The sequence below is a fragment of the Varanus komodoensis genome, unplaced genomic scaffold (genome assembly GCF_004798865.1).
Source record: "Varanus komodoensis strain SLA01 unplaced genomic scaffold, ASM479886v1 scaffold29_1, whole genome shotgun sequence".
Taxonomy (NCBI): domain Eukaryota; kingdom Metazoa; phylum Chordata; class Lepidosauria; order Squamata; family Varanidae; genus Varanus; species Varanus komodoensis.
The window spans coordinates 1169437-1193258 of NW_025335759.1; the positions used below are offsets into that span (position 1 = coordinate 1169437).

General features: G+C 47.4%; 1 protein-coding gene across 1 annotated transcript; it reads left to right on the forward strand.

Annotated features, from left to right (window-relative positions):
- Positions 1-1671: 1671 nt before the first annotated feature.
- LOC123025820 (synaptophysin-like protein 1) lies at positions 1672-23565 on the forward strand. The gene is made up of 5 exons (XM_044434880.1): positions 1672-1828; positions 9484-9599; positions 10362-10566; positions 13174-13362; positions 17306-23565. Exons 1-5 carry the CDS (start codon positions 1760-1762, stop codon positions 17426-17428), a joined length of 702 nt encoding a protein of 233 aa, XP_044290815.1. The 5' UTR covers positions 1672-1759; the 3' UTR covers positions 17429-23565.
- The last annotated feature ends 257 nt before the right edge of the window (positions 23566-23822 follow it).

The following is a 23822-nucleotide window of genomic DNA, read 5'->3' on the forward strand; positions in this document are numbered from 1 at the left end:
CAGGTGAGACTGAGGGACAGTGACTGGCCCAAACATTGGCCCTTATACTTGTCTGAAAGGAACCTGAGTTAAGGGGCAGGCTGGGGTGGGTTATTCAATCGCCTACACTGTTACTCGTCTTGAATACAATCAGGGGAGGCATAAGCCATGGATCTTGCCATCCAGAAGCTGGCTGTTCTCTGGTTCTTCCTGGCCTGCCCACTTACCAGGAATGGGCAAGCCAGGGAGATAACAGGGCTAGAGGTTCAGCATGATGCAGTGCACAGATGTGAACCCCTTTCCCTCCACTCTGCCTGCAGCCACCATGTTGCCCTGCCACATCCCTGAAGAGCTGGGAACCCAATCCTCCTCCCAGGTAAGTCCCATCTAAATGCCACCACGCCCCCTCTTGGCCATAGAAGCCATAGCAAGTAGAAGTGGTCCTCCTTACTCCCAGGGGGCAGCCTAATTCCTATAAGAATAGTCTAAAAGGGATGGGAAAGAGCAGAGCTGCTGCAGCAAGCCATGTACTACAATCTTATGTCAATATTTGCAATATTTGCAGATTATTAATGTTTCCTTGGAGGCAAACCCAAGCAAGTTGAATGGAAGTTACCTCTGTCAACAATGAAGTTGGCAGAGGAGTATCCAGCTGCATTATAAACCAGTCTGAGATCAATTTAACTACCATAGTTGTTTCCTACCCGCCCCCCCGCCTCCATAGTTAAACTACCAAAATGTGTTCTTTGGGAGCTTACCCAGTCAAAAAAATTTAAAAAATCATGCTGTTTTTAAACTGAGGCACATCCCATTCTGGATTTATTGCTTGTGCCGATTGCAGACTGGCCTTTCCCAAGTTGGTGTCCTACAAAGGTCCGAGACTACAAGCTCATCATCCCCGGCCAGGCTGGCTACTATCTAGGCTGACAGAAGTTTCAGCACCCCAGCTGGAGAGGACAGATGTCGACGCTGAGAAGGCCTGCCCTGCCGCTTCCTAGCGGGCTGCGGGGCAGAGTATTCGGCGCCCCAGGTCGCTGCCCCACCATCCTGCGGCCCACGGACACTTACCGTGCAGGTGCCCCGGTCCCCATCGCGCCTCTGCCCCGGGCTAGCCGGCTTTTTGGCCGCACGAGCTTCCCCCGTGAACCTGTCCGCCCGAGGTTTTGATATCCTTAGGCGAGGGAGCTCCTTCAACACACGAACTCACCTGCACACTCTCACTCTCTCTACTGCAGACTTTGTAAATGGAAATTGGCGTGCGGAAATTTCTCTCTCTTTTTTTGGGGGGGAGGATCCTAAGAGCTTCAGTTCCGGATTCTGCGGGGGGTCGCACCACCTTTGGGCAGGTGGCTGGGGCACCTGACGGAACTGGATACGGCAGAGACGCCGACGCGCCTCTCCGGGCCGAGGGAGGGTTGCGGCGCAGCAGCAACTGGCCGCCAGCCGCCCTGCCGGGGAAGCGGCAGCGGGAGAGCCGGGCGAGGAGCCGGGCCAGGGTGCCGCGGCCGCCGCTGCCGGGAGCCCCGGGCGGCTGCGGGGGCCGGGCGCCAGCCGAGGGCTCGCCGCGGCCGTTCCCGCCGCGGTCCGGGGCGGCGCGGGGCGGGGCGGGCGCGTCAGGTAGGCAGGCTGGCTGGCTGGCTGGCTGGCGGGCGCGGGCGGGCGCCACTGCTCCTCCCCTCGCGGTGCACGGAGCGTCGACGCCGCCGCCTTCCTCGCCGCGCCTGCCTCGCCTCGCCTCGCCTTCCTCGCCGCGCCGCGCCCCGCGCCCGCCTCGCCGACCATGTCCGCGCCGCAGCTGAGCCTGGCGCCCGTCAAGGAGCCGCTGGGCTTCATCAAAGTGCTGGAGTGGGTGAGTGGCGCGCCGGCGCCGGGCAGGGGGCGCACGGGCCGCGCGCGGCGCCGCGGCGCTGGGCCGCAGAGGGATCATCGGGGCCCCTTCCCGGGCTTCGCGCCGGCCGATCGCCGCCCCGGGGCCCCCCCTTCTCCGGCCCACCCCACGGGAAGCTTCGCCGCAGGCCGTGCCTGCCCCGCGGCGCTCGGCGCTCGGAACTCCTGCCTGCCTGCCTGCCTTTCTCTCCCCTTATAAACACAGGCGTGGCCTCCGGCCTGCGCTTTTCGGGGCTGCTCTGGATTTATGTGCTGGGGGAGACGGCCGTCCGTCCCACCGCTCGCCCCCTCCCGGAGATCTATTTGAGGGGGCTTCCCCCCCCCCGCGCCGTGCACGGCCGTTGCGGGGTGGGGATGTTTGTTCCGTCGCTTAACAAACCATGTGCTTCATTTCGGGACTCTGGACGCGGGGGGGGGGGCGAATCGCGCTCAAGGGTAACATATAAAATATGGGCTTCATGAATCTGGAATAGCTTTCCGCTTGCTTGGCCCTCTTGGCCCGTAACGCAGAATTCAAGCGGGCATTCCACGCTTAAAGGGCTACTAGCTCGTGCCAAGCGAGGGATCGGGTGCCCGTAGGTCGTGTAAACGCCCTGGGCCGGACTCGGGGTGGAGCTAGATCCGGCCTGATTTCGTTTCAGCGTAAGCTGTGTTCTAATAGGGCTGGCGAGGAGAGATTATTCTTGCTTGTCCTTCTGCCGAAGACAAAATGGAACTGAGTGGCTGAATTTGAATTTGGTCCAGATCACGTCACTTTTAGTTGAGCGGCTGGAACTTGTTAGTATGAAAAGCTTGGCTTACTTGCCAAAGCCGTTTTGGAGTTACACTTGTCCTTTAGGGCCTCATTTTAGGCTGAGGTATATCCTGGATTCATGGACTGTCTCATCTTGCTTGTGCTGATTTTTGCTACATGTCTATGCATTATATTTATATCCCGTCTTTTTTCCTGCGGGGAAGCTAAGGCGACTGCTATATTTCTTCTATTTTATCCTCGCAACAGCCTTGTGAGGTAGGTTAGTCAGTGGCCCAAAGCTTCATGGCTGAGTAGGGAAGATTTCAAACCCAGATCTCATAAATCCCAGTGTAGCATTCTAACCACAATCTCAGTTTGGTGTCCTTAGCTTGCTTCCCCCATGCTTGGGAACCAGGCTTCCCGACCTGGGGCCCTGCGGATGGGTCAGACTGCAAATCCCATCATCCCCTGCCAGCTTGGCTGATGCCCATACTACTTGGCTTGGCAAATGCTGATGCAGATCCTTGGCAGCACAGCTGGGGTAAACTCAGCGTCTCCCTGATTTATTCAGGGGGTCTGACCTTCCTCTTACGTGGGGAAGGCAGTTTGGAGAGACTGAGGCACTAATTGGAGACATGCACACAGAAATGGTCGCATGTCTTACTGCTCGTGGGTTTTCAACAGGCGATTCTCCGGAGTCCCCAGAATTGGAGGGTGACTGTGACTGCTTTGTAAAGTGAAATCTTGAATCCTTGCTTGTGTGTGGCTTTCGTGTAAGCCTGGAGGTGGTGGGCATTTTCCTTTCTGCTGTGTGTAGGGTTGTACAAGAGGAGAAAATGAACCCTTCCCCTAGAAAGTACTTTGTTTCATTTCCATGTGAGGTGTGGTTGAATTTGTGCCCATACTAGACATGCGCATGAACTAATTATGGAGGCGACTTGGAGGCTGGGTCTCAAACAGTCTTGCACAGGAACCACCTTCCTGGGCTGCAAGGAGGTAAAAGGGGATGGCGTTTGTGTTTAGGGGAGAGTATTGTGCTGTGTGTAGAAGCGTTTGAGGAAATGCTACTTTGTGTTGTTGACAGGTTGATAGATCAGAGTTTACTGGTAACTTGAAGACAATGTTTCAGATCCCCCAGTTGTTTAAAAATAGCAACCACAAAAACATTTCAAGAGTAAAATTATGCTAGTAGAGATGCTGTTCTGTCATAGCTCTGATATAAGTTTGTATTCCCCAGTGTAATAACAACCAATAGTATCTCTTGAATCGCTATTTTGCAGCTGTCTCTATCTGCTATTTTGCGTGTGGTTTCACTTCTGGGAGGCGGCTTAGGAGGCAGAAAAAATAAAAATGATACCATGAGCTTCAAGGCTGCCCATCTCTGCTGTGAACGATTGGAGCTGGGATGCAGTGTTTCTGGTGCAGCCTACAACTTTTTAATTTTGTGGGGTTATAATCATCATATTCACCTTAATCATCTCCTGACTTCTTAAACATGTACAACCCAGCCCTCTCCAACTGGCACCTTCCAAGTTTGTTGGACTACAATTCCCAACATCTTTCAACCAGCATCTGGAGGACATGGTTTACTTCAGCCTTTCCAAACCTATCAGCTATGCTATCAGTTGTGTTTTCACTGTTTCAAAGTATTTCACTGGCTCAGATGTGGCACCATGAGCTTGCTGATGGGAGTTGGAAGTTCAGAACATCTGGAAGGCACCTAAATGAGCTCTGTGCTAGGATGGTTCATCTCCAGTAGCTACTGTGGGCTCCTGGCTGAAAGATCCCATGACTGTTTGTTGCAAGGAAGATCAGAAGAGGGGAACCTGTATTTTTAAATAAAACATGTTTGCTTTGAAAGCAGGAATCCTTTATCAGAAAGGAAGGAGAAGATGATCCAACAGTTCATTCCATCTACCTATGCAGATATGAGCATTCTCCCCATGGTAATATTTTCCCCTCTCAGGTCATTGGAGGCATGTCTGCAGCGCTGTTTTAATCCCAGCCTTTGACTTTCCTGTTAACAGCGTTTCTTTACAGTGGAAAATGTGAACATCAAAGGTCATTATAGGCCTGCGTATTTCAATAGAAGCATAAAAGAATTCTTCCATATTTGACCAGGTTAGCCGTTTGTGATCAAAATTTGGTAAAGCCAGCTTATTGAGAAGGGGAAGGAATAAATAGAAGCAAGTAGTCAATGAATTGAATGAATTTTTGCTGGTTAGTTGAAGCTTGTTTATTATCCTTTTATTCTGCTCCTAAGGTTGCAATACCCATTGATTTGGGAGTGAGACCCTTGGGGTTTAATGAAATATACTTTTGAGGAGACATAGAAACAGAGAAAGTCAGAAGGGATCTCCTGGGCCATCTAGTCTGACCCTCGGCTCCAGGTGGCTCCGTTCGCGACATGCCTCCCATGTGCATGTCTAGCCTATCCTTGAACACCCTTACAGTTCATGCATATAACTGTGTCACTGTTCACACAATTTCACTTAGCTAAAAAAGTTCTGAAGCAAGAATGACTCTGGTTAACACTGTGGATCATTTCTAGAATGCACATGGTTTTCTAGCTCCAAGACGATGCTTGCAATCACAGCAGAGAGCTTGTGTGGGGTCATGGTTACACCACTGGAGTAGGACCAGAAAAGGCTGGAATCAAGTTCTGACCATCGGGTGAGCATGGCTCTGAAGCTCATTGGGTGATCTTGGATCCAGACTAATTCTGCTTAGTTCCCATTGGGATAAATATGCAAAGTTAACGTGGGTACTATTGATTTCAGTTGGAATGAAGCGTGACTAACTATCTATTACCGAACCTTAACTTACAGGAATGTTAGGAAGGCAAATGGGGTGGTGGGAAAGAAGAACCATTTATTCTGCTCGGAGGTCTGTAAAGGAAACACAGAATATAAAAGTGAAAGGCATCGTCTTTGAAGAGGCATTCCTGCTTCTCTCACACAGAAGGGGATGCCTCCTTTACCATTGGACTTGACATCTGTAGTTTTTCTAATCAATATATGTATTAACATATTTCAAAGAATCTGCTGTTTAAGCAACCTGTGACATTATCAGCTGAGGATTTTTTAAAAGTACTGATTAAATTAGGCAGCCCTATAAAAAAGACTTTTAATTTTTTTTGTCCTCTGAAAAACTGTCAAATTTTCCTCTAATCTACTAGACTAAAAACAGGGGTTGGCCTTGGAGCTTTCTCCATTTCAGTGGGATGCACCTGTTTGCTGAACCTAGGATCCCAATGCCATACCGAGGATGTAGAACATCCTTCAGCCTGAAGGCCAAGTTCCATTTCACAGAAGCTTCTGGGGACCACATTTCGGTGGTGAGCAGAGCTAAGAGCACTGGAGCCAACAATACCAGCTGTTTAGCATAATGCTCCTGCTGCTAGGCTTTATAGAGGGAATGCATAAGAGCCAGAGAACCACCAAGTGGGAAAGGAGTCCCGCTGCCCGATGTTCTGCCCTGCTGCACCACAGGGAAAGTGGAAGGACCACCTGAGGCAGCAGGTTATTCCCGATGAGTTTCCTGCCTGTTCTTCCTTAGAGGATGGGCTGAAGCCTAGCCCTGTGGCTTGTTCAGGGCCCCCTAAGCTAGCCTCTGTTGTGGTGGAGGATGCTGTCTCGTTGCCAGTGTTAATATAAGGGCCATCTGCCAGTCCATTTGGCTTGGAAGAGCTGCATCTTGTCATTCAACATAGATGGAAAAATGCCTTGGGCTGGCCCTGAATTTTATCGTTTTCTTTCCACCTCTGCCCGGGATGTTCCATGCGTCCCCCGGAGCACATAGCCAGCTTTGCCCTTTTTCTCAAGCATGTCATAGCCTTTGAATTGTGCACTGCAGGAAGATGTCTCTGAAGAACACGGGCTTAAAGTTTTCGGGTTGGGGCTCTGCGTCAGAAAAGAGGAAACAAAATTGTACATAGTAAGGGTCCTGGGCACCAGCGTGCAGGTGGATCTGCTTCTTCACGCCTGCAACACTGCCTGACCCTCTGGTGCCTATTTTCTATTATTTTTGTAGTTTAAAATGCAGGGCTGGCATATTGCAAAGCGAAGGACTGCCCTCCAGGGCCATCCTGGTCCGGGTTCAAAAGAGCAGCATTGTGCTTTGGAGTGGAGACCCCACCTCTGCTGCATGCACTCAGTACCTTGGGCAAGGGACGTTCCATTCAGCCTCACTATTTCTACCTGTTCACCTTCTAGAAAATGAGTGTTGGCCAGTTACTTTGTGAGATCTCCCATGATGTTCTCGCAAAGTTCCAGATGTGTCCATCAAACCAAAAAGGCTAGAGAGCCCTGGTTTATGGATGCCCAAATGGGGTGGGGGGTGGGGATTGAAACTAAATGCCCTGTTGTTGACTTTTGCCAGTGCATAAGGGAATTGAACTGCGAAGGGCTGGGACATTTTGTGGTTCTCTAAGCTGCTGGATGATGTTCGTCCTTCGTTTTCGATGAGGACGTTGACATCTAACGGGTTGTGAGTTGTCCACGGTGTGTCCGCAGGTGGCTGATAAGGCCAATACGGGCATGGAGTGTTCTGCCGCATGTCAGGCAGACATGTGTGGGCACCACTGTTGCAGCGTTTGCAACTCTGGCTTTACGGAGCGCTCGCTTCTCTTGTGCTACGGTTGTCCTTCTGGCTTCAGAAGTTTGGCAGCCTTGGTGGATCAGTGTGCGCCATGTCAATCGGTCTTGTGCCAGGGTCTCCCAGGAGGTGGTGTCAATAACCAGGGACTTGAGAGAGGCTTTCAGCGTGTCTTTGTATCACTTCTTTTGTCCCCTGTGCGATCGCTTTCCTTGAGACAGCTCACCATAGAAGAGCTGTTTGAGGATGCGTGGTCTGGCATCCTTGCAACATGGCCTGCCCAGCGTGTCTGGGCTTTCATCAGCAGGGTGTGAACTGATGGCAGGCCTGCTCTGGAGAGGACCTCTGTGTCTGGCACCTTGTCCTGCCACCGGATCCTCAAAAGTCTGCGGGGGCAAGTCGTGTGGAAGTGGTTCAGTTGCCTCTGCAGCTTGCTCTTAGGTAACCATTCTTAGGAATGCGGCCACACTGATGCAACGTTTTGTTTCCGTGGCTCTTGCAATAGTTCACGTGGAAGCTGATACCAGGAATCCTTTCCCTGAAATAGCACATTCCTCCTGAGCTAAGGAGGAATTTCTGTTAAAGAAACTGAAATCAGGGGTTTCCTGAGAATGGAAGGTCGCAGGGCAAGAGATAAGGAAATGTGTATTAATCAGGACTTAGTACTGACTAGAGTTTTGTGCACATTATAAAGATTTGCAGAACACTTCATGGTTTGTGACTGTTTCTTTAAGAAGACACAATGTTTCCTGCAAATTTGCTTGTTCAACCATTTTTCAGTGTCCTGTTTAACTTAATGTTTACCGTTCCACTTAAATGCCTGATTTTTGGGGTTCTTTGCCATGAAAGCTCTTGCAAATGTATTAAAACATTTGAACACCAAACCAAATGGACTATACACATGCTGCCCTTCACCCTTGAATGGGACAGACCAGCAACTGGTCTAACAAGATGGACTTAGTTTCTTTTTTCAGCCATTGTTGTTGATAGAATGTCCAGTTCTAAGTATCATCCTTAAAATGCATGCTCAACATAGTAGATGTTGTTGAAAACCAGAGAATCCTGATTTGTCATGAGTTGTATGCTGCTCGTTGTTGTTGTTGTTAGTTGCGAAGTTGCGTCCAACCCATCGCGACCCCATGGACAACATTCCTCCAGGCCTTCCTGTCGTCTACCATCCCCTGGAGCCCACTTAAGCTGTGATTGAAATTAAAAACCTTCAGTTTCCGTCCTAATTATCCATAGGCTCCAAACTAGGAAACAACGCTCGCCATGTCCTAAACAGGGTAGATCTTAAACAATGGTTTGAAGTTGCTGCAAGGGCCTGGCTTGTTTCAAGCATGGTAGCCATTATTTTTGAATTTGGACATGGGGGTACGTATGTTAGAGAGAAAATTCTGATTTAATTTTGGGGCACCAACAAGGGAAGAAGGGGTTTTATGCATGGCTTAGGTATATCCCAGCCTGTTAAGCTGAGATGTGATCGTTTGAGTTGTGCTAATGTAGTGCCCCAGCACAGGCAAAGCTGATGTGTACAGCATTCTAGTAATAGGACATGAATTGGGTAATGCATGTGTTGGCATGTACAGAACAGGAAGTTCATAAAGGCATAAGGCAATGAAAACCGCTGGATATTCTGCAATTCCTCCCTCAACTCACTTCCTTTGTGAAATGAAGAATAAGGCAGTGAATCAGACCAAGAATAGTAGCTGTAGCACGGCGTGGAGTTGAGTCTTGTAAGTCAATCCACTGTTGCATGTTTATGTGGACACTCCAACCTCAGTTCCTGCAAAGAGCATTCTATGTCCCTTCACTCTTTAAAGATGGCAGTTGTCATCCAACATATCATAGGCCATCTTGTGAGGGCAGTGTGCCTGAAAGGTCGATTAAAAATCTTTGAAATAAATTAAAATCTTGGAAACAAAATGCAGGTGTTCAGTGCCCCCTTGTGTAGAGGTTTGGGGACTGGGGTTAATAACATCTGGCGCTTTGGGTCAATTCCTTTCGCCTTCAATTTCATATTGTCTGTGGTACCGTCTCCCTTTGCTTCCCTCATTAACCTCAAGGGACCCCCTGGTTTCTTAGAGAAGAGCAGGAGCGCAAGAAGGGGTCTCCAGACAGCCCCCCAGGAGGTCTGCTGGTCGAGTGCACCAGTGGCTTGCACAGAACTGCTTGTGGATGTGACTGAGAAGACCCTGGGAAATGCAGTTACTTCCTCTTTTGTAAATACTCACCCATGTACATGGCATCAATGCACCTTTCCTCTTCTGTTGTCTTGTCCTTCACAGATTTTCTCTATCTTTGCATTTGCCACCTGTGGAGGTTACAGTGGAAAAACCTCCGTCCAGTTAAAGTGTACTGAGCAGAACCTGACTTTAGAGACGTCTTTTGCCTACCCTTTCAGGTAAGACCTTTGAAAACACAAGTAAACTTGCCTTGCTGTTCCTCGCTAATTCACAGGTACTTTTAAAGGAATAGTGTTATGTTCGTGTTTCCTGGTGCGTTCTCCATAGCCATTATGATGTGAATGTTTTGTGGAAGCTTTTTGGCAAGGATGGGTGAAACAGAACAGGAAATGGAACGATAAAGGAGCAAGGAAGGATAGAGGCAGGGGACAGGTGTAAAAGTCCTGGGACAGGGAGGGTAGCTGTGCTTGGCATGGCAACTCGATGTTCTCAGCCTTCCTCTGGCACCTGTCCTTTCACTAGGAATAGCTTTTCTCAGCAATCATGAGGTCTAGAAACATACATTTTAAAAGAAAAAAAGTTCTAAGGGCCAAACTAGACGACAGGTTGAAGATTAATATTGAGGTGTCTTGCTTGAGGTGTTATGTTTCTCTTAAAAGCAGTTGCTGGAGGAATTCCCAGTGATGGCACATCGCAACCATGGGAGGGCAGAGGAAAATGGGGTGTTTACTCCACAATTCTGTGCTGCTCCTCCTGTTTCCCCATGTCCTTTTTACATAAAATATCTGATTATGCAGCTACAGCATCTCATCAAGTTTTGGCCCTCGGATACTGAATTTCACGAGTGCATGCTAGAACCACCCCCAACTATATCATGCCAAATGCCCTATTATGAATGTTGTGTTTTTCCTGTTTTTTGGAGATCTTGTCACTAGAAAAGTAAATTTTCGTGTTTTGCTTCTTCCCCTCTTGAACTCAAGGTTGAACTCAGTTTTCTTCAAACTTCCAGAGCATAACAAATGCAACCTCACCTGGGACAAGTACTTCCTGCTGGGGAACTTCTCCTCCTCCGCGCAATTCTTCGTCACTTTTGCAGTCCTTGTGTTCCTGTACTGCATAGGAGCTCTGGTGCTGTACCTGGGTTACTTGCACTTGTACCGGAATGGTGGTAAACTCCCCCTGATCGTAAGTTAAGAGCGCCTTGCATCCCCACTTGCTTTGGGTCAGCGCTGAGGGGCAGCCTGGGCAGGCAGCTGCTAAAGGCCCCCCTTCCAGCGAAGGACCACTGAGAAAGAGCCTCCTCTGCTCCTCACCGTTGCAAGCTGCTTCTTCACGCACACCTTGCTGTGGCCCAGAAAATAAAGGTGACGGCCAGCAAGCAGGCGGCAGCAGCGGCAAACAAAGGGCGGCAGGCGACGTGGAAGGCGCCTTGTGTTGCCTTTCAGCTGTACATCGAGTTATGACTTTGTGGGTTTATATTCAGTGGGGAGGGAGGGGGAGGGAGGGAGGGAGGGAGAGGTGACTATCCTTGCATCAAATCCCTGTGAAAAACGGGGACTTGGGGTTGAAAGCAAATTGCTTGACCAGGACTGCTACGTTAGTTCCTGGCGGAGCAGGCTTAGGGTTAGGGTTCTCCAGATGCACCGATCGGCAATCCCAGGCAGTCCCAACCAGACAGGGGATGGTGGGAGTTGTGACGTAACACACCTGGAGGGCATCAGGCTGAGGGAGCTGCCCTGAACGACACTGAGTCTGAATGCTTCAGAATCCCTCCTATTTAAATGATCTCATTTCTTCACCCACTTTATTCCCCTCTTTTTCCCATCTTCCATAGACAAAAGGACATTTGTGTGTGAGGGATATTTTTGGACACTAGTCAGGAAGAGATCCCCCCCCCCCCCCCCCGGTTTCCCTAAGAGTTCAATCTTTATTCATTGTGTGAATTTTTTCGGGGGGAAATCATCCAAAATATATGGATGTTTGAACATGGCTGTACACATTTCCTGGACACAAAGTATCCGTCCTCTACACCCTGATCTCTGGATGCATGTGAAGGGGTTCCCTGCTTCTGGGGAGACATGATGCACCCCACAAAGGTTTTAAGTATGACGCAAATATTCTCTCCCTCTTCTCCTTGCTGCTGGGATTGCAAGAGCACCGGTGAGTGTGAAGTCCTTTCCGCATGTCAAGTCGACCCTCACCAGGCATGGTCCTCACTGCAGACTTGTAAAATTCTTAATTGTTTGGGCCGTTGCTCCAGTGGTAGATCATGCACTTCACATACAAACTTCACATCCTGTGTTCAAACCTGGACATCTGTTAAATGTGTCAGGGAGCAGGTGACATGACACCCTCTGTGAGACCCTGGGATGCACAGAGAATATCCAGCCAGAGGGATCAATAGACTTTCCTAGCACAAAGCAGCAGCCATCTGACCTACACATTTTTGTCAATCAATTCCAGTGCTCCAGGGCTGCAGGTGGCGCAGTGGGTTAAACCGCTGTGCTGCTGGGCTGGTTGATCGAAAGGTTGCCTGTTTGAATCTGCACAACGGGGTGAGTGCCCGTTGCTCCATCCCAGCTCCTGCCAACCTTGCAGTTCGAAAGCATGCAAATGCAAGTTGATGAAAAGGTACCACTTCAGTGGGCAGGTAACAGCGTTCCTGCACCTCGGTGTTTAGCCCTGCCGGCCACATGACCACGGAGACTGTCTGTGGACAAACGCTGGCTCCCTCAGCTAGGAAGCAGAGATGAGCACCGCCCCCTAGAGTCAGGCATGACTGGACTTAACGTCAAGGGGAAACCTTTACCTTTTTAAACTTCTTAAACCCCCCCCCCCCCCCGCACTCCTCCCAGATACACAGCTAAGGAATTTCTTGGCTATTTTGTTGGGCCATCCATGGCCATCCACACTGGTTTATCTTTGTGCATCAATTTGTCTACCTAACCAGGATATTGTTTTAAGCAGTGTGGCATGCTGGTTAGAGTACTGAACCAGGGACCTGGGGGATCTGGGTTCTGGTCCCCACACAGCCATGAAACTGGGTGACTTTGGGCCGGCCAGCCGCTCTCACCCGAACCCACCTCACAGGGTTAGGACGACATGGAAAGGAGGGCCACCATATAAACCACCCTGGGTTCCTTGCAAGAGGAAAGCTCATGGAATATAAATGCAGTGCTGTGATAATAAGCAGCAGCTGTGGAAGGCTCTGCCTGTCACAAGGATTTGAGGAGCACTTCCGGGATGCGTTCTGGATTGGCCACTTGGGTACTGCCTTCTCCCAGTGTGGAGCAGCAGCATTGCCCAGAATTCTCCTGATCGTTCACACGGGGCTGCACTTCAGAGGAAGGTCAGCAGTGGGCCTCTCTTTAAGCAGCCATGCACAATGCTTCCCAGTGGATGTGGGCCGGACCGAACTCATTGAGTTGTTGAGAAATAAAGATATACAAGGGTTCTTCGAAAGGTTTCCACACTTTTTAAACTCCATTCATTAAGAATTCCACAAACGAATTACATCACTTATCTACATACCCACCTCCCCTTGTGATGCATTTTTCCCAGCGCCGTACCAACCTTTTACTGCCCTCAGCAAAAAATATATAAAATATATTCATAAACTATGAAAGTGCAGAAGCTTTTCGAAGACCCCCGTATGTGCAGGTCAGCCTTGTACGATCCTTAGTAACTGCAGCTGGAGGTGGGTGTTTTATGGTGGGATGGTGCACTGCGGGAATTCTTCCTCCCTTTTCCCAGGGCAAACTCTCTAATCGGCCCTGCCTTCTTCTGCCACAGGACTTTGCTGTCACGGTACTCATCTCTTTCCTGTGGCTGGTCAGCACATCAGCCTGGGCCAAAGCTCTCACAGACATCAAAACATCCACCGGCTCCTTCATTGTGACGGAAATGCCTGGTTGCAAGAATCCAGGGGTGTCATGCCATTTTAATGAGATCAGAAGCATGGGGCCCTTGAACGTCTCTGTGGTATGTATGAGTTATCAGATAAACACCTGAGGTTACCTGTCCCTGGCCTTCCTTGCGTGGTTCCCAAAGGCACTGAGCAGGCATTGTGAGGGACAAAATGACGGTCTAGAGCAGAGGCGGGGAATCTCAGGTCCAGGGCCAAATCTGGCCCTCCTGGGACCCCCAGCTGGCCTCACTCTGCTCCCCCAGCCTCACCCATTTTCAACCATCCATCCATGGCCGCCTTTCCAGGTTTTTTCCTTTCCCCCACTTACTTTAAAAGGTTGTGATGCCTCTTCTGAGGCTTACCTGCTACCTGCAATGGACTTTAAGCTACGATGCCCTGATACGTTTTGTAATTTCGGCTTCCCCGCCTGTTCCCTGCCCATCACTGGAATGCAGCCACAAATACCACTCCGGAATGGAATTCACGTCTTGGCCTTTTGGAAGCACCACCAAGGCAATGGTGCCATTCTTAAGAGCATGTCCTTCCGAGGAATGTTTGGGCTTGACACATTGCGTGAGCTTGCGTGAAATCTGGATTCATACCCAGCCCCACAAGATCTGACCAACTCATATTCCTAACTTTTTTTAACCTCCCCCACCCCTGTCATATTCTTAACATTTGAAAATGTGTTTGTGGAGCTGTGAGGTTTTTCTTTTTTCTTTTTGGTAAGTTGCAGGATTTTCTTGGGTGCAAAGGAACTGCTTCTGCCAGGCCTTCTGGGCCAAACCACACATTGTGTCATGTGAATGCCTTCGCTGCGGGTTGAATTATAAAAGAAACCACCGGCAACTGTAGGAAGTTGCAATGCAGATGGGGAGTTTCTATATGAGTGGAGTGCTTGTCTCTCTTTCTGTGGGCCATTTTCCTTCTTACCTTGCAGAAGTAACGTTCCAGAGAAAGTGACATGTATAAGGTAAATGAGCCACCAGGAGAGAGAGAAGTGCCGTGCACCATCAGGCAAACTTCTGATCCAAATAGCAATTTCTTGCACTCTTTTCTCTGTGTGTGTGTGTGTGTGTGTGTGTGTGTGTGTGTGTGTGTGTGTGTGTTTTCCCCCAAATTTCAGACTGAATTTGACCTTGAGTTGCTACCAACTCAGGGAACTGAAGCACCTTTCTTACCAGGCGAGGTTAAAGTTTTTAGGCCTTCTTAGTTTAGGAAAGATGACTAAATGTGGAAGTGATAAAGGGAGCGAGTGCGCAGAAATAAACATTTCGCTTTCTCGCAGTAATAAGGCAGTACATTGTTCATGCAGCACATAATGAAGTTGGTAGATCCATTACCCAGAGATGGAGTGATGGCCTGGGTTCAGTCCAGTCCACGGAAGATAAGGGTGCCATCCTGTGCAGGTTAGGTAGAATCTGGTACTTGGAGCTTGCATTAGCTAAAGTACTTCGGGTTCAGTCCTGTGCAGAGAACGTTCCTATGCAGCATGACTGGCTGGGCCGTGTGGGGAGCTGTTTGGCTTCTTGCTGACTAAACCTGCATGATCTTGCAGCTTCATCTGTTAGCGAACGCAGCCGCCCACTGCAGACAGTTTGCCGCAATGTCCAGAATCCAAAGACTGGCAGAGGGAGCCACCTGTTCTGTCCCTGCTGTGAGGGGTCAGCAAGTACCTGCTGGATAATTGGAAGGCAGAATATTGGGTTGTAATTGTTATAGTGTTGTAACATGAACTAGCTTTAGAATGTGTTGAAAGGATGTGCATGGGGTCTTGTGTTTTCCAACACAAATCTTTTAAAGTTAAACAGGGGAGAAACTGATTTTGCTTTAGAGTACCTTGGTAGGTATCCTAAAGTTGGCTACATCATGGGGCAGGCGAGGCATGATGGGCATCCATCATCACCTGTGCTCCGTTCCCATATAACATACAGAAAGCTCGCCGTGGCAAAGTGGTTAGGGGCGTGTGACTGGGATGCAGCTGATCTGGGTTCTAGTCCCCACTTGGAGCTCCCTGGGTAACTCTCAGCCCAGTCTACCTCACAGGGTTGTTGTGAGGATAAGATGGAGAGGAGGAGGTGAATCAGTAAGCTGCTTTGAGTTCCTTAGAAGGAAAAAGGCAGGATAGAACTATAATAAATACATTTTCATATGTACAAATCTGTTGTACACTTGTACTTGGAATGCAGTGTTCAGTTCTGATTACCACACTTAGAAAAGCATTTGAAGTACAGAAAAGCATCCAAAGGGTGGGACCACGCAGCCGTGAGGAGAGGCTGCAACATCTGGGATGACTTAGCCTGGAGAAAAAGCAGGTGAGGGGAGAGATACTATCAGTGTACAAAATTATGCATGGTGAGGAGAAAGTGGGTAGGGAGACATTCTTCTTTCTTGTTCAGAATAGGAGAGCCCATTGAAATCATCCCAGGAAGATGATGGGTGGGAGAGTCAGAACAGATAAAACAAAGTCCTTAGCATTGTTAAACTCAGATATGCAGATGATCCCACTCTAATGGCAGAAAGTGAAGAGGAACTAAAGAGCCTCTTGATATGCGTGAACGAAGAGAGTGCAAAAGTTGGCTTGAAACTCAGCATTAAGAAAACTAAGATCATGGCATCCAGTCCTATCACATCCTGGCAAACAGATGGGGAAGAAATGGAGGTAGTGACAGATTTTATTTTCCTGGGCTCCAAGATAACTGCAGATGGGGACTGCAGCCAAAAAATTAAAAGACGCTTGCTCCTTGGGAGGAAAGCTATGGCAAATCTAGATAGCATACTAAAAAGCAGAGACATCACCCTGCCAACAAAAGTACATATAGTCAAGGCTATGGTTTTCCCAGTTGCGATATATGGCTGTGAAAGCTGGACCATAAGAAAGACTGAGCGCCGAAGGATCGAGGCCTTTGAATCGTGGTGCTGGAGAAGACTCCTGCGAGTCCCTTGGACCGCAAGGCAATCCAACTGGTCAGTCCTAGAGGAGATCAACCCTGACTGCTCTTTAGAAGGCCAGATAGTGAAGATGAAACTCAAATACTTTGGCCACCTAATGAGAAGGAAGGACTCCCTGGAGAAGAGCCTGATGCTGGGAACGATTGATGGAAAAAGGAGAAGGGGATGGCAGAGGTTGAGGTGGCTGGATGGAGACACAGTATAGACACAGGTGGCTTATGAATGCCAGTTGTTGGGGAACATGGATGGAACATGGGCATCCAGTTGGCCAATGTGTGGACAGCAGGTAGCACTGGATGTACCCCTGGCCTGATCCAGGAGCAGGGCTCCCCTTTCCTTATCATTCTCCTCCCTCTTCCATTTTAGGCACTGCATCAAGCAGCCCATTCTGTTCCATCCCGGCTTGGATACTAGAAATTAACCTGGCAAGGGTAAACTTCCTTAAGCAGCTCCAGGCAGCAAAGTGAAGCGTTTTCAGAACTGAAATATGCGGTTCCATTTGATCGCTTCTCAAGGAATGACTGCAATGCCATAGCATTATTATAACACGACTTAAAATATAGATACAGCATATTACTCCTTCAAACAAGCTTCTCTGATTTAGAGCCCCTCATATGTCCTGGATTCAGTCATGCTGGCTTAGGCTGGTGGGAATTGTAGTCCAAAACATCTGGAGGGCTGTATCAAACCCAGGATCAGTACTTACAGAGGCTTGGTGGTATTTAAACAAAATGTTCTAGTTTTCAGTAAAAAAGAGCATTATATCTTCCCTAGTGTATATGTAATCAGCCAGTTAATTGCAGGAAGCATAATCATGGATCTTATTTACTCCTCATTCATGTTGGCTTTTCTCTGCGTTCCAGGTAAGTACAACTTGCATGTCATACCACCAATAGAGAACAGTCACATGAGTAACTTCACCTGTTCATTCATTTTCCACTGCTTTCTGGAGGTGGAAATGGGCCTTGACATCCTGGGTTTACCTGAGTCTTGTATCCCAAGAAGAAAACCAGCCACTTCCACTTTAGGCCTAAAACTCCTCTTTCTGCTTTTCTTGCTCCTCAGGTCATTGGTTTCCTCAATCTGATTCTGTGGGCAGGAAATGCTTGGTTTGTCTACAAGGAAACGAGCCTTCATGCTCCTCCAGCAACTGTTCCTTCACACCCTTCCAATCCCTCATCTCCTTAGGAGATGCAAAGAGCACGAAAGCCACCCACACGGAGTGCAACGTCTAACTGCAGGGTGGTTGCTGCCAAGCCCCTCTCCAACCCCGCCTTCACTCAGTTCTGCAATTGATGTGCAAAGAAAGATGGATTTTCTTTTTACTCTTAAACCCTGTATGCAAGAGGAAGCAAGACAGGGCTACGCTTTGCCCTGTGTGCACGCAAGAGGATCATTCTACTGTACTGAAGCTTGTTGTTTAAATTGAAAATAAGGACAACATGCTTCTTGATTAAGAGCTGGACACAGCCGGCTGTCAGGCAGCCTTCAGGGGTTGGCTTTCCAGCTGGTGCCAGACCAACGCACACACTGACTGGAGCCAAGTCGTACCATTCTGCCTGAGTATGTTTCCTCGGAAGGGAGTCTCACTGAGTTGCTTGAGGCTTACTTTCCCAGCAAGCGTGCCTTAGTTCACCCAGACAAATGCCTTTGTCTGCTTGCTGGCAGGAATTGTACATAATGCTCACGAGTGCATACTTTCCTTAGGTTACACTACTGTCAAGGGGACAGTCTAAATGCTTGCTTCATAACGGGCTTCTTTATATGAGGCTTTTAATCTACCACTTTACCTTGGCTTCTGCTTCCGGAGTCTTTGTGGGATTAAGATCAGCTCCTGTACACATGCTTTTTTTGCTGTGGCTTTTCTTTCTCTTCATTCCTCTCTGTTCCTGTACACAAGCATGAGGTGGCGTTGTGTGGCGTAAGTGCAGACATGCAAGTATGTTATGTATCTTAATAGTAGCTCACTTTCTTCACTCTTAAAAAAAGCATGGAAACCCTGGGAAGCACAAGAAGCCCTGGAGGAGGCTGGCATCCTGTGACGCACCTGCGAGTTGCCACAAGTGGGGCCTCCGGGTGCGCGGGAAATGCCTGGTGTGGAGAAGCCTGGAGTGGAGCTCCATCCAGCCAACTCTGGCATTGGTAACGGCAGGGATTGTAGGGCCGGGATCTGAAATGTGGTCCTATTGGACTCCTCCCTTGGTGCTTGCCAAGTTCCCTTTCCTGATTAAACAAACAAACCAAAACAAACCCCTCAAGCTTTTTTCCAATGTTTTTAAAATCTGGAAAAACATGCACTGGGAAGCTGCAAAGCAAAGCAAAGCACTGGCCTCCAGGGTCATGCTTCTCTCTGAGGATGCCTCTGGGTCCCAGAAACCTTCTTAAACAATAGAAAAGGATGGGCTGGCCGTGGCAGTCCAGCACTGCATTTTGAAGAGTCCGGCTGCCCAGACATAAAAGGTAAGCTGGAGGAATGGTAGGGGAAACCGTGGTGCTTGTGGGAGTCACAGGGAGTGAGGGAAAGCGCGAGGTGATCTGTGTGTATGATAGCTTGCTTGGTTTCGGTGTAGTGTTGTGTTTTACCCAGGCTTTGCATGTGTGTTTGTGTTTATGGTTCCCAGTAAACCTTTGCCTAGAATTAGTTGGATGTGTGTTTTAATGGACTTTCACCTGGCAGGGGTGAATAGGTCATGCCTGTGTGAATTTTTGGTGTGGTTTGGTGGTGTGGTGAATGTTTTGTGTGTGGGTGTTTCCCTGAATGTCACCAGTTTGCCTTCTGTGAAATGGGTACCCTGTTGTGTTTGCGGACACAAATACGCAGTTTGGCATTTGGGGCTTCTGCACCACTTCTGCCTTGCACTCATGTCCTTAGCCAAATTATTTGTCATTGAGCCTTATCCATTGGCCTTCTTCAAAATGGGTATTGGAGTAGAAAACAGTGGGCTCAGAAGAGTGATTTTGTATTTTGGAGCTCAGATGCTACTTCTGCCTTGTACATAGGTGCTTGAGCAAATTCTTTTAGTTCCAGGGGAAAGAGTGTTTTGTGGTTGGCCCTGCTCACCATGACAGCCAACATGGGAATGAGCACGCCTCATTTCCACTTTAGGGAAGTTAATTGGGGACCTGATGATGACCAGAAGCTTGGGAAGTCTGCACAAAATAAAGCATTGGACAGAGATCTCAGCAACTTAAAACAGAATCTAAGATTCCAGCCTTTAAATAAAATGTTAAGTTCTAGCCTTTATGACTGGTAGTATCTGAGACTTTGTGTAGAATAAAAAAACTTGGCTATAGAATGTCCACATTTTCTTTCCTCCATTTCATACCATTGAGCCTTTTCCACAAACTCTTCACAAAGCAGCTGAATACAGAATGTAAAATTCTGCGATAAGGGGGGGAGGGGGACCGTGCCAGAGAAATAACACCATTTGCAAATTGTGCAATGGCATGCAAAAACAAATCTGCAAATTCTCATTATTTGGTTAAATTTCCAATTGAATTTTTGCAATTACAGCGTTTTGAGGATGTGAGCTTTTTTGTTTTTTAGCACAGTGTTACAGAGCTCCTGATTATGACTGAGTTATAAAGTTGCAAAATTGTCATGAACTCATTCATCCTCTGTGTATGTAACAGTGTTCTGCACATTTCAGTTCCTGAGAATCTGTTTATTTAAGAAGTCAAGCTTCCCATTATCAGTGTTGCAAATATCAAAAACTAAGAGGCAGTATCTCAAGGCTCCAGACCTCTCAAGCAGATCTGTGCTGTGTGGCTTACAGCTCCCTTTTGTTATGATCTGTAATAGCCTCCATTGCTATTGCCCAATATCCATTGCCACTTCATGCGTTCAGAGGTGATTTTCTGCTGTTATTTTGCCAAAATACTGAAAAAGGTGTGAAAATCAACAGTGGATTCAAAATAAAACATGTAAATTGAAAAAAAAATGGAAAATAAGTACATTGCACTTTTTTCATTGATGCATATAATTTGACAGCAGTCATAAGATTACTGTCCAATTAATTCAGGAGATTTCTGCTGTGATCTCTGCTCATTTAGCTGAAGTTATGCTTGTCCAACAGGTTTGCACTTCCCCCGGTTACGTCTTTGCAATATGTTGATTCAGTAGGACTTGTGCTTCAAGGTTTCTTAAAAACACCTGCTTAAATCTAAATGTATTGTTACCTTTCTTAAGAGCAACAGTAAAAATGACCCTCTTTAGATATATGGTTTGTAGGTTTGGAAGTTTAACACCTGGCATCAGCATTTTGATACCCTGTTTAATTAACTTCACATCATTTATGTGAAAAATAGCATTACAGCCAGACTATGAGAGCTTAGTGCCACCATCCATCTTCACGGGGGAAGAGTCACTTCTGTAATGGCTATGCTCAGACACAATGATTAGCTGGGGATCCTGGATTATTGTGTATAAGCAGCATATCCCTGCATGGTGGCTGGTCACTCACACTGCAAGCAAGGGCCGCTAAACACACCTCGAGGCATGGCTTGTGTGTTGGTGTTGTAACTGCAAACCAGGAATGCTGGCCTATTTCTTTCCAAAAAAGGCAGATTCATAATCCAACCACCAATTGGCTTCTGATTTGATAAGAAAATGTACTTTGAAGAGATGACTTGCTTTTCTTTTTCTGGGAAATCACTGCAGCACTGAATGAATATATATTCATATATATTTATGCATATATAAATACAACAGGCAATTTAGCTTGCTATTTTTGCTTCAACAATTTGAAATGTGCTTTGATTCTATAAATTAATTCAGTGGTTCTTTCCACCAGCCCCTACTTCTTGGGAAGAAATCAGGGTTCTATCCAGTGTTAGCCCTACTCGAAGTAAAGTACAATGAGAATTAAATTACACTACTGAATACAACTCTCGGAAGCCAATTATTGTCCCCAATGTGAAGTGTAGTGGGCTGATTTGCTGTACTGGAGTGCCTGTAGAGTTCTTGTAGTCCAGTGTGAAGCGGGAGAAGTGGAGGGACAGCTGTTACTCCGTGTCACATCAGATCAGATGATCCTGAGTACTTTCCCTTTCAATTCAGTGCTTGACCCTATGTACTTTTAACTAAAGTGAAACAAGGTGAAACAAGAGGAACAAATAGGACTGAGTCCACTTAAAAACACTTAAAATTCTACAAGAAAAGCTAGACATGTGCAGCCCTTAGCACTATATGGCTGTTCTTTCACATAATTCCATGGTTTTTATTATTTCGTGTAGTTTTTGTTCTGTTAAGCGTTGGAAGGAATGGAACTCCAGCATGCGTTCCAAAGTCTACATGAGCTACCCTTCTGCTTTGTGAGATTCCAGCAGCCGTGACATGCAAGCATGTTTTTGCAAGCCATAAACATGGGGAATCTTATGTGTTGTTTCAGGGAAAGCCGAGAGACTCAATAATCTTGGAGTTGTGTCCAGCATCACATTCTGTGCCCCTGCATACCTGCAAACCTGTTTGTCAGGTGTTGAAGTAAAATTTAGGACTACCAACCCCCCCCCAAAAAAACCCCCACACCCTCACATAAATAGATGTCCAGTTTTCTATGTTTACATGAAGTCACTTTTCCCTTAATTTAAGTATCACGAGCCCCAAAAAATGAAAATTTAAGAAAAAGCCACTTGATTTTTGAGTCCTTGCTTGACAAATACCCAAGAACAAACTTTTCCAAGTTCTTTGCTTTCTGTCTTTTGTAGGACTAACATAAGGACCTAACCGCCGCCCAATAACTTCAAATGTTTTGTTTAGAGTTCCCATATAGCCTTTCTGTTCTTTGTTCTTTGTGTTGAAATCTTATCCTATTCTCAGGGTGTCTAGGTATCTGCTCAGTGCTGTCTCAGCAGTGGGGCACATGCTCTCAAAGGCAGAATTCTAAGTAAGGCTTTCTATTAAAAAGTTTCCAGTCTTTCCTGTGCTGCATGTCCCCTACCCGTTGTTTCTTACTTCCTGTATATACATAAGCACAATGCATGGCTTGATGAAAACAGGAATGCCTTGTCCGGCAGGTCGGTGCCTTTCAGAAGTCCGTGAAGCCCTGGCTGGACATGCATAGCAGCACTGTGCTCCTCTCAGGGCTCAACAGAAGCAATTCTGAGGTCATCTTCTCCCCGTGCACCTCTTTTACTCCGCCATCTTTGGAATGACTGGGCAAGCAATGACTCTGCAGGCTGGGAACGGCAAGCAAAGTTTCCCCCTTTCTTGGCCTTGCCAATGTGCTTGGCCTGCCATCTGCTAGACAAGAACAGGCCTTGCTCTGTTCAAGCTTCTTACTGCTCTGAGTTATTACCAAGAAGTAATTTCCTTCTTTGGTCCGATCTTGGTAGCATTATGCCCACTGCATTTTCCTGATATTTCGGGAAATCAGGAAAGGCCTTGCCTTGCATATTTCGGGGGATGGAAGGAAATTTAGAGGGAATTTGTGGAAAACACATGGGTGCTCTCCCCCTCTTCTGGGTGCCAATTTGAACCCCGTCCTCAAATGCCTCTAAAAGCCACTAAATTGATGTAATGCTCAGGGGGATTGTGGGTTTTTCAAAATGGCAACGGGCAGCACAGAGAGTGTGGAAAGTGCTGCTGAGTTTTACCTCCACTAGTCATCCCCAGTACCTTCTGGTGGCATCAAATGGGGAAAAAGTGCGTGATACAGGAGGAAGGAGATGCCGCAGAAATAATATTCAGCAAACTAGTTTGCTATTTGTGAAGGAAAGCCCTGACAGTAAACCTGCAAAGTGGTTGTGATAGATAACTCCTCAGTCTGTGCTCCTTTAAAACACTGGATGAACTTATAACCTGATGTGACTATGCAAATAAATGCACAAACAATTACTCTTTTCTTAATAATGCTGAAAACAAGAATGTTTGGGGTGGGGAGAATGCTGAGATGAAATACAGCTAGCTTCCTAGCCCTGTTCCTTCATCTTGGGGACGTGTTATAACATCTCTCAGTTTTACCACTTGATGATTAGATTGCTCTTAAATCACTCCAGATGTGGTTAACTCAAGGAAATGTGCATTTTATGTTCTCTTGTAAAGCAGCCTTGCTGTTTGTCATCTAAACCATTGATAGGGGGTTCTGTATGTTATTTAACTATGGAGTGCTATTCCTGATCCATTGAGTATTTCTGAAATTAAAAGTGAAGCTATCTCTTGCTTTTTGCTAACCCTAATGCTTAATCTGAAGTGGGAGGAGATGGTGGCCAGATGCATTTGTTATAAAAAGGCACGTGCTATTTTCTTCCTGTCTTATCAGAATTGTTCAAGAAGCATGTATGTGTTCTGTACACAACCAGTGTAATAAAACTATTTGCTCACTGGACGAATGTGGTCAGAGTCGCAAATGCTTGTGAAATTTGTCAGCATGTAGGCGAGCTTGGACTTTCAGGTGTTTCCCCGTGCTTCTTTGCATTGGTGGCATCCAACCAAATCTCCACTTTTACTTTCTAGAAAAATAAAGTTTCTGTCCCTCATGAGTAGTTTATTATCACATTTATGCCCTATCTGCAGAGAATACGTGGCAGCCTGCGTCGTCGCCATCCTCCCCATTTCTTCTTCAGAACAGCCCAGTGCCTGGCC

Excerpts from the sequence above, each read along its gene's own strand:
- LOC123025820 (XM_044434880.1), top strand. The coding sequence starts at position 1,760 with ATGTCCGCGCCGCAGCTGAGCCTGGCGCCCGTCAAGGAGCCGCTGGGC. Across the intron at positions 1,829-9,483 it reads TCATCAAAGTGCTGGAGTGG|ATTTTCTCTATCTTTGCATT; the intron begins GTGAGTGGCGCG and ends TGTCCTTCACAG. Across the intron at positions 13,363-17,305 it reads GGCCCTTGAACGTCTCTGTG|GTCATTGGTTTCCTCAATCT; the intron begins GTATGTATGAGT and ends CTTGCTCCTCAG.